The sequence below is a fragment of the Physella acuta genome, unplaced genomic scaffold, assembly GCF_028476545.2.
Source record: "Physella acuta isolate Inbredline_101_S28 unplaced genomic scaffold, ASM2847654v3 ptg001877l, whole genome shotgun sequence".
Lineage (NCBI taxonomy): Eukaryota > Metazoa > Mollusca > Gastropoda > Physidae > Physella > Physella acuta.
In genome coordinates, this window is record NW_026733383.1 from 75507 (window position 1) to 89505 (window position 13999).

General features: G+C 33.8%; 1 protein-coding gene across 1 annotated transcript; it reads left to right on the forward strand.

Annotated features, from left to right (window-relative positions):
* Window positions 1–4116: 4116 nt before the first annotated feature.
* Window positions 4117–10191, forward strand: LOC131931028 (putative methyltransferase DDB_G0268948). The gene is made up of 7 exons (XM_059287710.1): window positions 4117–4140; window positions 4875–5093; window positions 5945–6108; window positions 6527–6635; window positions 8208–8305; window positions 9142–9273; window positions 10095–10191. The coding sequence occupies exons 1-7, from the start codon at window positions 4117–4119 to the stop codon at window positions 10189–10191; spliced, it is 843 nt and encodes a 280-aa protein (XP_059143693.1).
* Window positions 10192–13999: the final 3808 nt, after the last annotated feature.

The following is a 13999-nucleotide window of genomic DNA, read 5'->3' on the forward strand; positions in this document are numbered from 1 at the left end:
CTTTCAAGTTTTCGATTTGCACCCCTCCCCCTCAAACTTTCGATTTGCACCCCCCCCCCTTAAGTTTTTCTCTATATATTTTGCTATTTTTGCCTTGGTGTCACCCCCTAAATGGTGTCACCCGGTGCGGTCCGCACCCCCCGCACCCCCCTTGCTACGCCCCTGAGTTTGAGCCTACCTCTGTGTGGTTTGTTGTCGCATGGTGGATATATTTTGCAATGATAAAGTTTAAATGGTTTAATTTAAAATATAGTGAGACAGTTTTCATATATATATATATATATATATATATATATATATATATATATATATATATATATATATATATATATATATATATATATATATATATATATATATATCTTGCGTGAGGACGCCCGGTTTCGATCTAGTTAAGGACTATAGTAACCTTTCTTATCCATAGTCTATTGCACTGTTTAAAACGAACTTAGGCGCCATAGCGCTCACGGGAAGGCCAGGGGTGCCAAATAGCACTCTTGGGGGCGCCAGAAGACGCACTGGATTCGATTTAGTGTCCGACTATAGTAACTCTTTTTATTCACAGCCTATTGCATAGTTTAAAATGAACGTTTACACAATAGCTCTAACAGGATAGGCCAGGGCGAAAAATCGCATCCTGCCGGGGCGCCAGCGGACACGCCTGATTCAATTTAGTGAACGAATATAATACGCCAAGCTTTTCCGCAAACGGAAAGATAGAAGTAAATATAGAGAACATTTAGGAGCGGCTTCTAAACTGTTATTGATTACAAATAATATTTAGTAAACAGTACGTTCAAAATATAAAATAAATAAAAGACAGTTTTTAATGTTCATGTGTTTTACTTACTTCATTGCACTTTATCAATCCACGCTAATAATGTAATTATTATTTTGCCAACCCCAAAATACTGCAATAAAAAGTATTTTTCCCCGAGGTAATATTTTTTAATGGGAAGTAATTGTCTTTTCCTAATTTATCAAGGGGCGTAATAAGTGCTAAAGGTCTAAATGAAAATAATTTTCAGACACAATAAGAATTTTTCTGAAAGGTGATACATTTTCTTTGATTTTGTTTAATGCACATGTCGTCAATTAACACCATAAGTTTGGAAAATAAAATTTGTTTTAGAAAACCTTTAATGTTATTTTTTTTTAATAATTAGTTTAGATAATGAGCACTTTAGAGATATTATACTATGGCGATCCAGTCTATTTTTTTACTATATAAACCTTTGTAATCACGAGTCCATCCGCCCGTCCTCTACATACAGAATTCAATTTTATATATTAGATATAATAATCAATGTTATGGTGACACATTTAGAGAATGTATGTAGGTTTGTGGTAAAACTGCTCGTCTTTTGAGCAACGCAAAGATTGAACCTTTTTTTTTTGCTGTTTAGAATATACTGCTTTTTAGATTATACTGCTTTTTAGAATATTCAGCTTTTTAGAACATACTGCATTTTAAAATATACTTCCTTCTAGAATATACTGCTTTTTAGAATATAGTGCTTTTTAGAAGATACTGCCCTTAGAATATACTGTTTTTTGAGAAACTGGAAAAGATATTTTATTATTTCAGTGATACTGAATATTTTTTTAATCAAAGTTAATTTTTCAAAAAATAAATGGTGTTGCAAAAATTCGTATCTGCCATGATTTAAGCAATCTGAATTATAGTGAGGTTTAATTACGACAACTATTGATTAGCCCTAGGTTAGCAATTGTATTTTGCCAGATATGCATAGAAATGCTTTACAAGATATTTTAAGCTATTTTGCAGAGATCCATATTTTTATTAATATGTTCAATCTGCTTTTTACCAGCGAATTTTGAAAACAACAAAAAATACAATTTATTCACTTTATGTGTTTCAATGAGATGAAATTGGATCAGTCCAATAAAAATAAATTTAATAACAAGAGATAGATTAAAATTACAAGACAAACACATTAAACCATTTAAATTTTAAAGGATGATGAGACGTATATTCTCTCTCTCTATCTAACACTCTCACAAACACTCTCTCACACGCACACAAACATACACGCGTTAAGCTCAGCATGACCTGGCACAGATATTTCATGCTGCAAAAAAAATATTTTTTTATAAAAACTGGGCAAAAATTCCAGTATCGTTTAGGTTGGCCTACATTCAGTTGTCTGACTTTTTGGTACAGGTCAACGCGCAGGTAGGGTAAAGTTGCAGCTTTATTTTGTGGTTGTTGTAATAAATTGTCTCCAAATGTGACCATCTGTGATTCCAACTCTGGCTCCAAATGTGACCATTGTGTGTCCATCTTCTGTCTCCAAATGTGACCATCTCTGTGTGTTCATCTTCTGTCTCCAAATGTGACCATCTCTGTGTCCACCTCTGTCTCCAAATGTGACCATCTGTGTGTCCATCTTCTGTCTCCAAATGTGACCATCTGTGTGTCCCACTCTGTCTCCAAATGTGACCATCTCTGTGTCCACCTGTCTCCAAATGTGACCATCTGTGTGTGTCCACCTCTGTCTTCAAATGTGACCATCTGTGTGTGTCCACCTCTGTCTTCAAATGTGACCATCTGTGTGTGTCCACCTCTGTCTTCAAATGTGACCACTCTGTCTGTCCACCTGTCTCTAAATGTGACCGTCTCTCTGTGACCTGCATCTACATATTTAACTAGTTCAAATGTGACCATCTCTGTGTCCATCTTCTGTCTCCAAATGTGACCATCTGTGTGTCCATCTTCTTTCTCCAAATGTGACCATCTCTGTGCCCACATCAGTCTCCAAATGTGACCACTCTGTCTGTCCACCTGTCTCCAAATGTGACCGTCTCTTTGTGAACTACACCTACATATTTAACCTGTGTTTAAGTAAATACAGGTTGAAACTCCTGTCATGCATGTCAAGCACTAGGTCATCCCGAAGGTATTATTATATAAACCAGTTGAATGTGTGCAAATTAAGACGACGTGTGCAGAGTTGCTTGGCTGGGTTAGCTGCAACAAAAAAAATGTTCTCTTTGAAACGACCTGGCTTTAGAAAAATAAAAGATTAAAAAGATTCCTGAAATGCAGACAGTAAGGGCAATCTGACATTTGCGACCTCGAGAATTAGTGAAGGTGGGGGTGGGGGGGGGGAGATGTATCATCCGTATAACTAACACTAACATTTCGAAATCTAGCAATGACAAGAAATTGGAGGCTGATGAAGTTCGAATATATATTCTTAGCTGTGGTGTTTGTTTGTTTTTTACCTTCTGCTATACGAAGTATAGAGGAAGTATTGTGATCGTGCAAAAAAAAAATTCTACAAATCTCGATGTTTTACTCGTCTATGAGTCGGAAAAACATAGTTTTGCAATTGTGTTCGTATGTCTATGTGTGTGTATTTATATGTGTGTATGTGTGATTCTGAATACGATAACTTGATTATCGTTACAGCTAGCTTGATGAAATTTCATATCTAAGTATTATATCAAATGTCTGTATCAACTTTTCTGCGATTTCCGGTAACCAGAAGTTGAAATTATTCTACTTTCAATTTTTCAAAAGCCTATAATTTGAGTACTTTTTCAGATAGATCAATTAAATTTCACGTGTAAGTAAAAGATCTAATTCTCTGCCTGATTTTGAGTAATTTCCGTTGACGAGAAATGTAATTTACGCAATTTCCGATTTTTAAAAAAACGCATGTGAATTTATAAATTATTAAAAATATTCCGCACTATTATACACATATTGTTTGGCTTTCATTTGGTGCGCAATTCTTTTTTCTACGAGATTCTATTCTTTTTTTTTAAGTTTAAGTAATAATTAAAATTGGATTAAAAATCATGTCTATTTCCCAAGTTGCCATCCCCCCGTAGTGTTATATAAGAATCTTCGAGAAAGTTTAGCGGAGATCAATCCCGGTTTTTTTTTAATGTTTCTTTCAGATTAATTATGACCTGAGGTGTGGTCATGCTAACGCTGGCTAATTTTCTTGACACAGTACGTTGTAGGTGGATATGATATCATTTTATGCTGCCTGTATTAGTGATGCTGTTTTTCACCTTCCTGGCTTACAATTAATGCTGTTGAACTCATGATCAAAATTATAGCAATATTTTCATTTTTCTGAAATGGAGCATATTAATGCAATTAAGGTATTTTATGGGATGTTTTTTTTACACTTTTAATTAGTATTTTTTAAAACAAAAACGATAAAATTTAAACAAAATTCATATTCTGGCAAACTTTTAATTCGAAATTCAATCTCCCGGAAAATTTTCAATCGTAAACGACACTCCTCAATATTTTACAAAAAAAATAAACCCTCTGTATTTTTAGTGTCTGGTATTCGAAGAATAGAGGATTTATAATACCAAATTTGTAGTTCTGTATGCAAGAATTTAATCTTATTTGATTTTTCAATCAACTTTTGAGCGATTGAAAATTCAACCACCGGACTTAAATGGTTGTCTAGTTATTTATGCTTTGAGAAACCGGAATTAGAGGTTACCTCTAATTCCGGTTTCTCAAAGCATAAATAACTAGACAACCATTTAAGTCCGGTGGTTGAATTTTCAATCAAATTTTATCTTTATACAGAAACTCCGAGATCCATCTTCTGAAAACCCCATTATATAGTAATTTGTAATCAAAACTTTCCCTGAAAAAAATTTTAATAAACTTATTTTTATAACCTTATGACCTAGTTAAAATGGAAAAAAAATATTGTGTGGATTTTTTTTTGATTTTTTTAATTTGTAATTTTGTTCGGTTACCGAAAATACAAAAATTCAATCAAATCTTTACTCACAATAATGTTTTTATAACCAAATTTATTTTGATAACACCTCATCAGTTTTTTTAAATATCTTGAGAACTTTACTACCAGGACTTGACGTCCAAGTTTGACGAAATCCCCCAAGATCTCCACAAGGGGGAGAAGTTTGCCCAGATCTACGCGACCCACAGGCCCACCTACCCCCAGGAGATTTACGAGAAAATCCTGGCATACCATTCAGAAATACCACAAAACAAGAGACTACTCGCTGTTGACGTTGGTTGTGAAACTGGTCAGAGTACTCGGCCCCTGACCAAATACTTCCAGCAGGTATGGAGAGTATTTTAATATTTTATTGGCTTTTTTCCGACTCTTTACCTGTAGTTCAATACATCAAGGTAAACTACCCCGCTTGTATTTTTATATCCCCACGTTTTCTTTAACTTGCTTTCTCGTCTTTCCAATCAAATCTTGCGATCGAAATTTCGGGCACTTCCCAGTTAGCTAGCGCGCTGAAATTTTCAGGGAAGCTTTGTTTCCGATGACAATAGAATATTCAATTGTTATTATTACTAAATTGATCAATGGAAACATTTTATTGATCATTTTAGACCGCTATATAATTGTTCAAAAAACGTGGGGGGAAATTTGATGAAAACAAGGTTCGGTACTCTCCCTCTTTTTGCTTACTGAGTAGTTGTCACGCGGTGTTTGTGTACAAACAACCAGAACGTAACAACTGGTGGCCAGTATGGGGGAGACGATATGGTCGAGTGGTTGGGCACACGATTGCTAACCCACTCGACACGGGTTCAATGCACGTGTTTTTTACGAGTTATCTTCGTTTACCCAAAGAAAAAGTGAATGCGAAAAGATAAAATCGATAGCAAGATTTTAAAGCAAACAAACAGACAATGACTAAAAAGTAGAAAATAATTATCATTAAAAAAGTTTTAATAAACCCACGTTTTCTGATTGAACTAAAAAGTAGAAAATAAATGCTATACATCACAATAATGCAAGCGATCACTCTACTATAAGCGATGAAAAACGTGGGGCAAACCAAATATCAACTAACATTAATGTTTAAATTATTAAGATACGCTAAAATACTTAGTCTAGAGAGCGTGGGCTTCAATTCTATAAAAATTAAGGATTTTAATAAACCACTCAACCTACAGGTCATAGGGTCAGACGTCAGCGAAGACCAATTGTCCATTATTCCAAGAAACGCCCCCAACCTAGACTACAAGGTGGCCTACGCCGAAGACCTGAACTTTCTGGGGGACAAGACGGTGGATATGGTAACCGTGGCAACCGCCCTACATTGGATGGATTACAAAAAGTAAGAACCGAAATTAAATTTACAGTTAGAATTATACATTTAATGGGGAAGGGGTTGTCTATAAGTAACGTAACGTTATTTTCACTCCCCTTATTCCTATCGTTAATCTTTGTCACAAAAAGTAATACTTCTCTCTTCATTCCTCCGTAAATTGACATCACAAATTTCAACTCCACTCTAACTTCTTAAATATAATCCCAACAAATTTTGACACATTACACTCATTTTTTAAAATAAATAAATTTTCCACTTGCATCCTCAAATTTGTTTATCCCGCCCCTCACGCAGGGTAACCAAAAAGTAATCCAACCCCACAGCTCCCCATCCTCGTCTTCTGTGGCATCCTTTACTCCTTAGTCTTGGTATTTCAGTACAGACATGTTGTAACAATTTCTTATTTTGTTTTCACAATTCCCAGATTTTTCAGCGAAGCGAGGCGTGTCCTGAAACCAGACGGTACCCTGGCAGTCTACAGCATGTTTCACGAGAACTTCGAGCACCCAGAGGTCCGTGCCTACATCGCTCAGGTATGTTCACAACATTAATTGTGTGTGTGCGAGTGTGTGTGCAAGTGCAAGTGTGTCTCTATGTGTGTTAAAGGTGTGTGTGTGTGTGTGTGTGCGTTTGTCTGAAAGTACGAGTGCGAGTGTAAATGTGTGTGAGCGTTAGAATGTGAGGTGGGAACTAGTTTGTGTGCTTGAGTTCAAATCCTGTAATTTAAATTGGCCTAGTACTAAAATAGTGAATCCATTTAAAATTTTGAACAGAATAAGTTTGTTCAATAAAAATGGCAGAATATCCCCATTTCAATTATTATTAACATTGCCATCACAGATTAATTTAAACGAAATCAAATCTAGTGTTCATGAATATAGTTTACGAATACGGGCAGAGTTAATGACTGTAAGATTAAATTTGAGATAATTGCTATAGAAGATTCCTTTGTAATTGTATTTTTTCATGAGAATAGCGTGGGCCGCTTCCTAATTTCTAGAAAATATATTCTATACATAAAATAGCGACCTTAGTTATTTAAATAGCAGTTCATTGTTATACTTTTAGAAAAAATCATTTATTGCAAACTTTTATTCAACTTGCTTCCTCTGTCATATGACTGTTTTACGGAACGAAACTGGCGAGCAATGTTTCGACCACTTCTAACCGACCAATTTCTCTGAAAACCTCACACGTTGGTCAAGACCCAATGACAATGAAATCTGAAATCAAATTGGATTTAATTGGATACTTTACTAATTTTTTAAGGAGTAATTAAAATATATTTCTTACTAAGAATTACTAGTCGTGTGTCCTTCTGCGGGCTATAATGTATGATGTCTCTGATTAAGTGCGTGTGGTTTTTGTATGTTTCTACCTGATGTGCTGTACTGCTGATCGGGTTGTACCAATTTAGGTATGAAAGGTTCGAGTTTCTTAATTAATGTTTTTTTCAGTATTTTATAATAATCGTTCAGTAATGAAATAGGCCCGTGTTTACAAAAGAGTGTTATTTATGCTCTTTTAAATTCTGTAACATAATCATCTCTCCATGTGTGTGTTGAAATGTAGCTTCTAAAATGAATATTAAGTCATTTCTAAACGTTTTATAAAATTCCTTACGGTCCTAGAGTTTTATTTAGTTTTAGTCCGTTTATCGTCTCAGATATTTCCTCTTTTGTAATTGGATTGTTGATTTTAGTATAGTCATCATTGTCTATCCTTGTTATGTAATTTAGATATTGGCTTTCATCGTCCGTGTATTCCTTGTTGAAGAGTGTTTCTATGTTAAAGTCCCGTTTGTCATGTATTATCGTACTTATCTGTTTACTGTTGCAGTGTATTTTTTCCAAAGTATGTACACACACACACACACACACACACACACACACACACACACACACACACATATATATATATATATATATATATATATATATATATATATATATATATATATATATATATATATGTTACACCCGAATTTGAACTACTATGTTCACTGTTATAAGTCACAGCATATACCAAACAACCATTATCTAGCCTAGAGTAACTTGTGTGTGGATTATTGTGTGAGTACATATATCATCAATTCTACTCACCAGCTGCAGTCGACCATCTTCTCAGGGTACCTAACGACACGCTTCCGGATGATTCTAGAAAAGTTTCAGTCTCTGGAGTTTCCGTTTAAGGATATTAGGAGGTACGGAAAGTTTGTAACCACATAGTGGGAGTAGGGATAATGTTATCAATTGCTTATTTTGCTGCGACAGTTTCTGTGTCTAGTGATATTTAGAATTCCTAGATGATGTTTAACTTTATACCAGGGTCTGATGACGTTCTTCATAGCTGAGCCTGACTAATTTTTGATAGCAGGGGTCTGATAATGTATAGTCTCAGTGGCGTCGCTAAGTCGGGTGTTTCCCGGTGCGGCACCTCATGGTGTCACCCCCTCACATTTTGCCAAATTGCGTCAATTTGTGCGCACATTATTTTAATACACCTATTGATTCATGTGGACACAGCATCGTTTTCAATGTAAATTATTAGATTTTGGTGTCACCCTCACCCCGGTCGTTGATTGACTTTCTAGGTATTCGAAAAATTCAACAAAACCTTTTTTCCTCTGTACATTTTGCAGTTGGTTTCAACCAGCCCCTTCCCCCCCCCCCCCCCACCCCAAAGATAGTTTTAACATGTGCACAGTTAATAGTAAAGATGTTTATCTATATTCAGTTATTAATACATGTGGAATTACTCTAATTAATCATTAATTGAACAGGCGAAATGCATATTTCTTTTATATATTGTGCAATTTATCGCCATGGCGTCACCCCCTAAACGGATTCACCCGGTGCGGTCCGCGCCCTCCGCCCCAGCCTCGCATTGACTCTGTATAGACTACAAGAGTCAAATTATTTAATTGGCTAAACAATTCAAATATTGAGATGCGATGTTTTGATTGGTTGAGAAAATAAAAATGGCAATAAACGACATTTTGATTGGCTTTGACCGAACGTCTCCCTCCCACCTGCTTAGACACGATGACATCATCAAGACAGGTGAGCTGACGCTAGATGGGATTGTGGGTTACCTGGCCAGCTTCCACTACACAAAGTTGTTTGCAGACGATAATCCAGACAGGGATATTCTAGCGGAGATGAAACAGAGGTAATTAATTTAGTTAGACTGCCCAGAGCCGAGTATGTAGGTAGAGTCCTTGCTTGACAAGACGTGTGTGTGCGTGTGTGTGTGTGTGTGTGTGTATATATATATATATATATATATATATATATATATATATATATATATATATATATATATATATATATATATATATATATATATATATATATATATATATATATATATATATATATAATTTGTAAATGTAAAGTAAGTAAAGTTCCCCTTTTAGACCAATGATCCATTTGGCAGATAAAGTAGATTTCATACGTTTCTTGATTTATCAAGTGATGTTATGATCTGTACTATGCCCGGTCTCCTTTGCCATTTCGAAACGTGAATTAGGTACCCATCAGAGCTGAGCAGGCTCAAGGAGATCCGAACTCGAAATTTTCAGGCTAGAACTTGATGTAAGAATTCAGACATTGGAAATTAAGAAATGAATAATTTAAAGTTTATAACAATATCTAATGGTTGATGACATCTAATGCTAGCAGTGTTTTACTTTGGTAAACTTGTTTGTGACATGCTATTTGATTGGTTAGCTTATTTGCGACATGTTATTTGATTGGTTTACTTGTTTTGACATATTATTTGATTGGTTAACGTGTTTGTAACATTTTAATATGATTGGTTAGCGTGTTTGTGACATGTTATTTAATTGGTTAGCTTGTTTGTGACATGTTATTTGATTGGTTAACTTGTTTTTGATATGTTATTTGATTGGTTAACTTGTTTTTTATATGTTATTTGATTGGTTATCTTGTTTCCTACATGTAATTTGTTCTGACTTTCCGTTTCCCTAGCCTACAGGAAATCTTCCAAAAATCTAATCACCACTTGACTGAACCGGTCAAGGTGAAGGTCAACTGGTACTATTTTGTTATCCTATGTCGGAACTAACGGTTACTATGACTACACGAGTAAACTATTCATGTATTGGCAAAAACAGTTACCTGGACAACAGAAGAAAACATTTCGTTTTTCAATTTTTTTTCCATTATAAAGTTTTTAAAAAAAAATCAATATTTTACCATTGGCGAAAGAAAAATTATGTTCTCATAAACTTATATCTGTTTTGTGAGTGTCTTTGATTGTCTAATGTTTTAATTAGCCAGTTTTAGAAATTAACTCTTCATTAAATTGTTCAGTCTTAATATAAATTTTTATTTAGTTCACTTTTTTTTTGGCGTTTGTGGGAAAATCATTTAACTCACTTTAAACCCACCGATAATGAATCGATTTCATTCTAACTGTCCAAATACATTCATCTTATATTACAATGCAAGAATAATAGTTTTAATCTAATTAGCAATTCGTTTTGTCAATAAAAATTTAATTTCAAATTTACTAAATTCAATAATTTAAAGGGAAATAAAAAGATTAAGTACTAACAAATCACAAACAGTTGACAGTGGACTAAGAAAGAGCAGATAACTGTCTTTTAAGGATAGCAAGCGATAAATTGGGTTTTAAAGCAAATAGTTTTAGTCATAGCCTAAGTGGTGTCCTTTTCATTTTAAACTAATTACTAAAAAAATAGAAAATAAATTAAATATAAAATCCTTCCTAAAAATAAGTTTTTGAATGCACTAAATATAAGATAATAAAACAAACTTGCTACCTTTAATAAAAGCATTGTCATTTAAATATGTAAGAGATCTCATGAACTGTATACATTTTTTATGTACACTTCAAATATGTTGTATTTTCTTATATTCAGTGCCTTTAAACATTATTATAAATATAAAGGTTTTTAAATGTACTGTAGTTTATGTCCCGCATATATATATATATATATATATATATATATATATATATATATATATATATATATATATATATATATATATATATATATATATGGGACTACAGTACATTTAAAAACCATTAGGCTATATTTATAATATATATATATATATATACATAGTGTGTTAGTGTTTGTCAGAGGAGAGAATGAATCACCTCGTCAGATCTAAAAAAATTCTAGTGACTTAAATGTGCTAATCACGTTGACAAAAAAATTACGAGTTAAAACAACAAAAAAACGGGTTGGAACTTCCTTCCGATTCAATCAATTCGTCCTACGCCCAATCGCTAATTCGTAAGCAAGTCATGTGACCAAGACAAAAAAAGGCAGTAAATAATTCAACAGCCGATGGTGTTTAAAGAAGGTATTGTTTTCCTGAGCTGTTACGGGTTTAAGTGGGAACAATGTAACGCTAAGACACAATACCCAGCGATGAAAATTCACGGTAACCCAAGACACGTTGTGAGCGTAGGACGTTTCAACAATGATCGAAATTTCTGTTCGGGTTCATGGTTAATTAATTACCCAGCAGCGCTGTGTCATTAAGAATTACGTTCGTTAGGCTCAGAGCATTAAGGGAAGGTTCATTTAGTGCAAAGAAGCTATGGTTATGTTTTTTATTGATGTTTTTTCTGTGTGTCTGTGTGTGTGTGTCTGTGTGTGTGTGTGTGTGTGTGTGTGTGTGTTGGTGTTGGGAATTAACAATTGCTATTTTATAAAGGCTGACCCTCAGCAAATGTTGTTTGCGATGAATACAAAAATATGTTTAAAAATTCAAGATTATTGTTCCGTTTCATTGAAAATAGATGGAAGTGTTCGTCATTTTTTACATTTCGTTTATTTTATTTGTAATTATGTGTGCAATTTTAATTAGACTTTGCTTTAAAACGCGTCTATTTAAATGAGCGCACGGAGCCTAGAAAAAAAAATTAAGGTTTGTTTGTGACATTATTTGATGGTAGAAAATGTGTAAAAACGATGGACAAAAAACACGGTTGTCAACATCCATGTAAGTTGATTGGTAATGTAAACATGTTAATACGTTCCGCCCGTAGTCCTAGGCAGAAGTATGTGTTTGGGTGGAAACTTCAACTATTGCAGTATAATTTTGTTAAAAAAATAAACCGGGAGTGATCTCCCCTAAACTTTCTCGAATATTCTTATATAAAATAACAGGGGATGGGAACTCGGGCTATAGACATGATTTTTAATCCATTTTAAATACTTAAAGTTTTAAAAATAGAATAAAATCTCGTAGACAAATTAATTGCACACCAAGTGAACGCCAAATAAAAAAGCGCATAATAGTGCGCAATATTATTAGTACTTTTAAAATTTACATTAGTTTTTTGAGAAATCGGAAGTAGCGTAAATTACTACTTCCGGTCAACGGAAATTACTCAAAATTTAACAGAAGGTAGAGAATTAGATCTTTTACTTACATGTGAAATTTCATTTATCTATCTGAAATAGTACTCAAGTTATAGGCTTTTGAAAAATTCAAAGTAGAAAAAGTACCACTTCCGGTTATCGGAAATCGTTCAAAAGTTGATACGGATCTACGATTTTGATAAAATACTTATATATGAAATTTCATCAACCTAGCTGTAACGGTACTCAAGTTATCGTGTTTACACACGGACAGACAGACAGACAGACACACACACAGACACACAGACATACGGACAAGATTGCAAAATTATGTTTTTCCGGATCAGTGAGGTGTAAAACGTCGAGATTTGTAAAAATCTCGATTTTTTTTTTTGCACGATTACAAGACTTTCTCTATACTTCGTATATACGAGAAAGTAAAAACGTGTCACTGTGAAAGGAAAAAGGTAAGAGTTATTTTTGTTCCCTGGGTGTATTTACTCAAAGAACACCTGCATACATGTAGTCGGGTACCTGATTCGTAATCTTCTGTATGAGCCAGACTGATTTACTTATCGATTATTTCCAGACGATAGCAAAAAATGACCACATGAACATTGTAGCATATAATAAAACAGTTTACCACGAAATATGAAAAATGAACGCAATAGTAAAATGAGTGTGTATATGCGCATTTTTCTGTTTGCGCATTTTTCTGTTTGCGCATTTTTCTGTTTGCGCAGTTTTCGATCGCGCATATTTCCGTTTACTCGTTTTCGCTGGAACCGTGGTTACCGTATGAGGAGACTATCTAATGCAAATATATTATAAACAAAAGGAAGATGATCGCTTTTGAGAATAGGTATTATTCAAACGAACACGTTGTATTTTTTCTTTGAAAAATTTAATTTGAGATACAAATTTCAAGCAAACATTATATAGCTTTTTACATTCCGTAGCAGTAAATTTAACTATATCTAAATACTTAACAATTATTTAAAACTTTACGTATTTTTTTTCTGCAAAAAAAAATAATTTTGAAAAGGTGTAATAATATAACAGAATATTTGTAACAAATTTCAAAATCAGTTCTAATTTGACAGCCTATACAAATAAGCAGTGTATCTATTTGTTTTGAATCATATAATGTAAACATGGATTTTTTTACCTTCGAAAAAAAAACTATTAGAACATTGATCCTGTGCATTTTATTACAATAAAGCACGAACTTACTAGACCTATGATAAGCTTTAAAGGCATTGGTCCATACGCTAAAGGAATATACAATCTCATTCACAATCAGGCGTACTAAAAAAAAATATTATCCCGGAAAAAATTGATGGGCGGCGATATTTTTAAATATCTTCAAAGCACGAATGCGATTCAATATAATTGTTGAACAGTTAATGGTTAATCTTTCGCAGACACGTTTCGCAAATAATGAGTTAGAATAAATAGTAATAGGGGTATCGAAAAAATAAACTAGAGAGAGCACGTCAATTAAATATAAAGCCAGATGTATTATGTGTT

Bases quoted from the DNA above. Each gene is read 5' to 3' on its own strand.
- LOC131931028 (XM_059287710.1), top strand. From the start codon at position 4,117: ATGGAGCATATTAATGCAATTAAG. The intron at 6,109-6,526 runs GTAAGAACCGAA...CACAATTCCCAG, and splicing joins CATTGGATGGATTACAAAAA to ATTTTTCAGCGAAGCGAGGC. The intron at 9,274-10,094 runs GTAATTAATTTA...CCGTTTCCCTAG, and splicing joins CTAGCGGAGATGAAACAGAG to CCTACAGGAAATCTTCCAAA.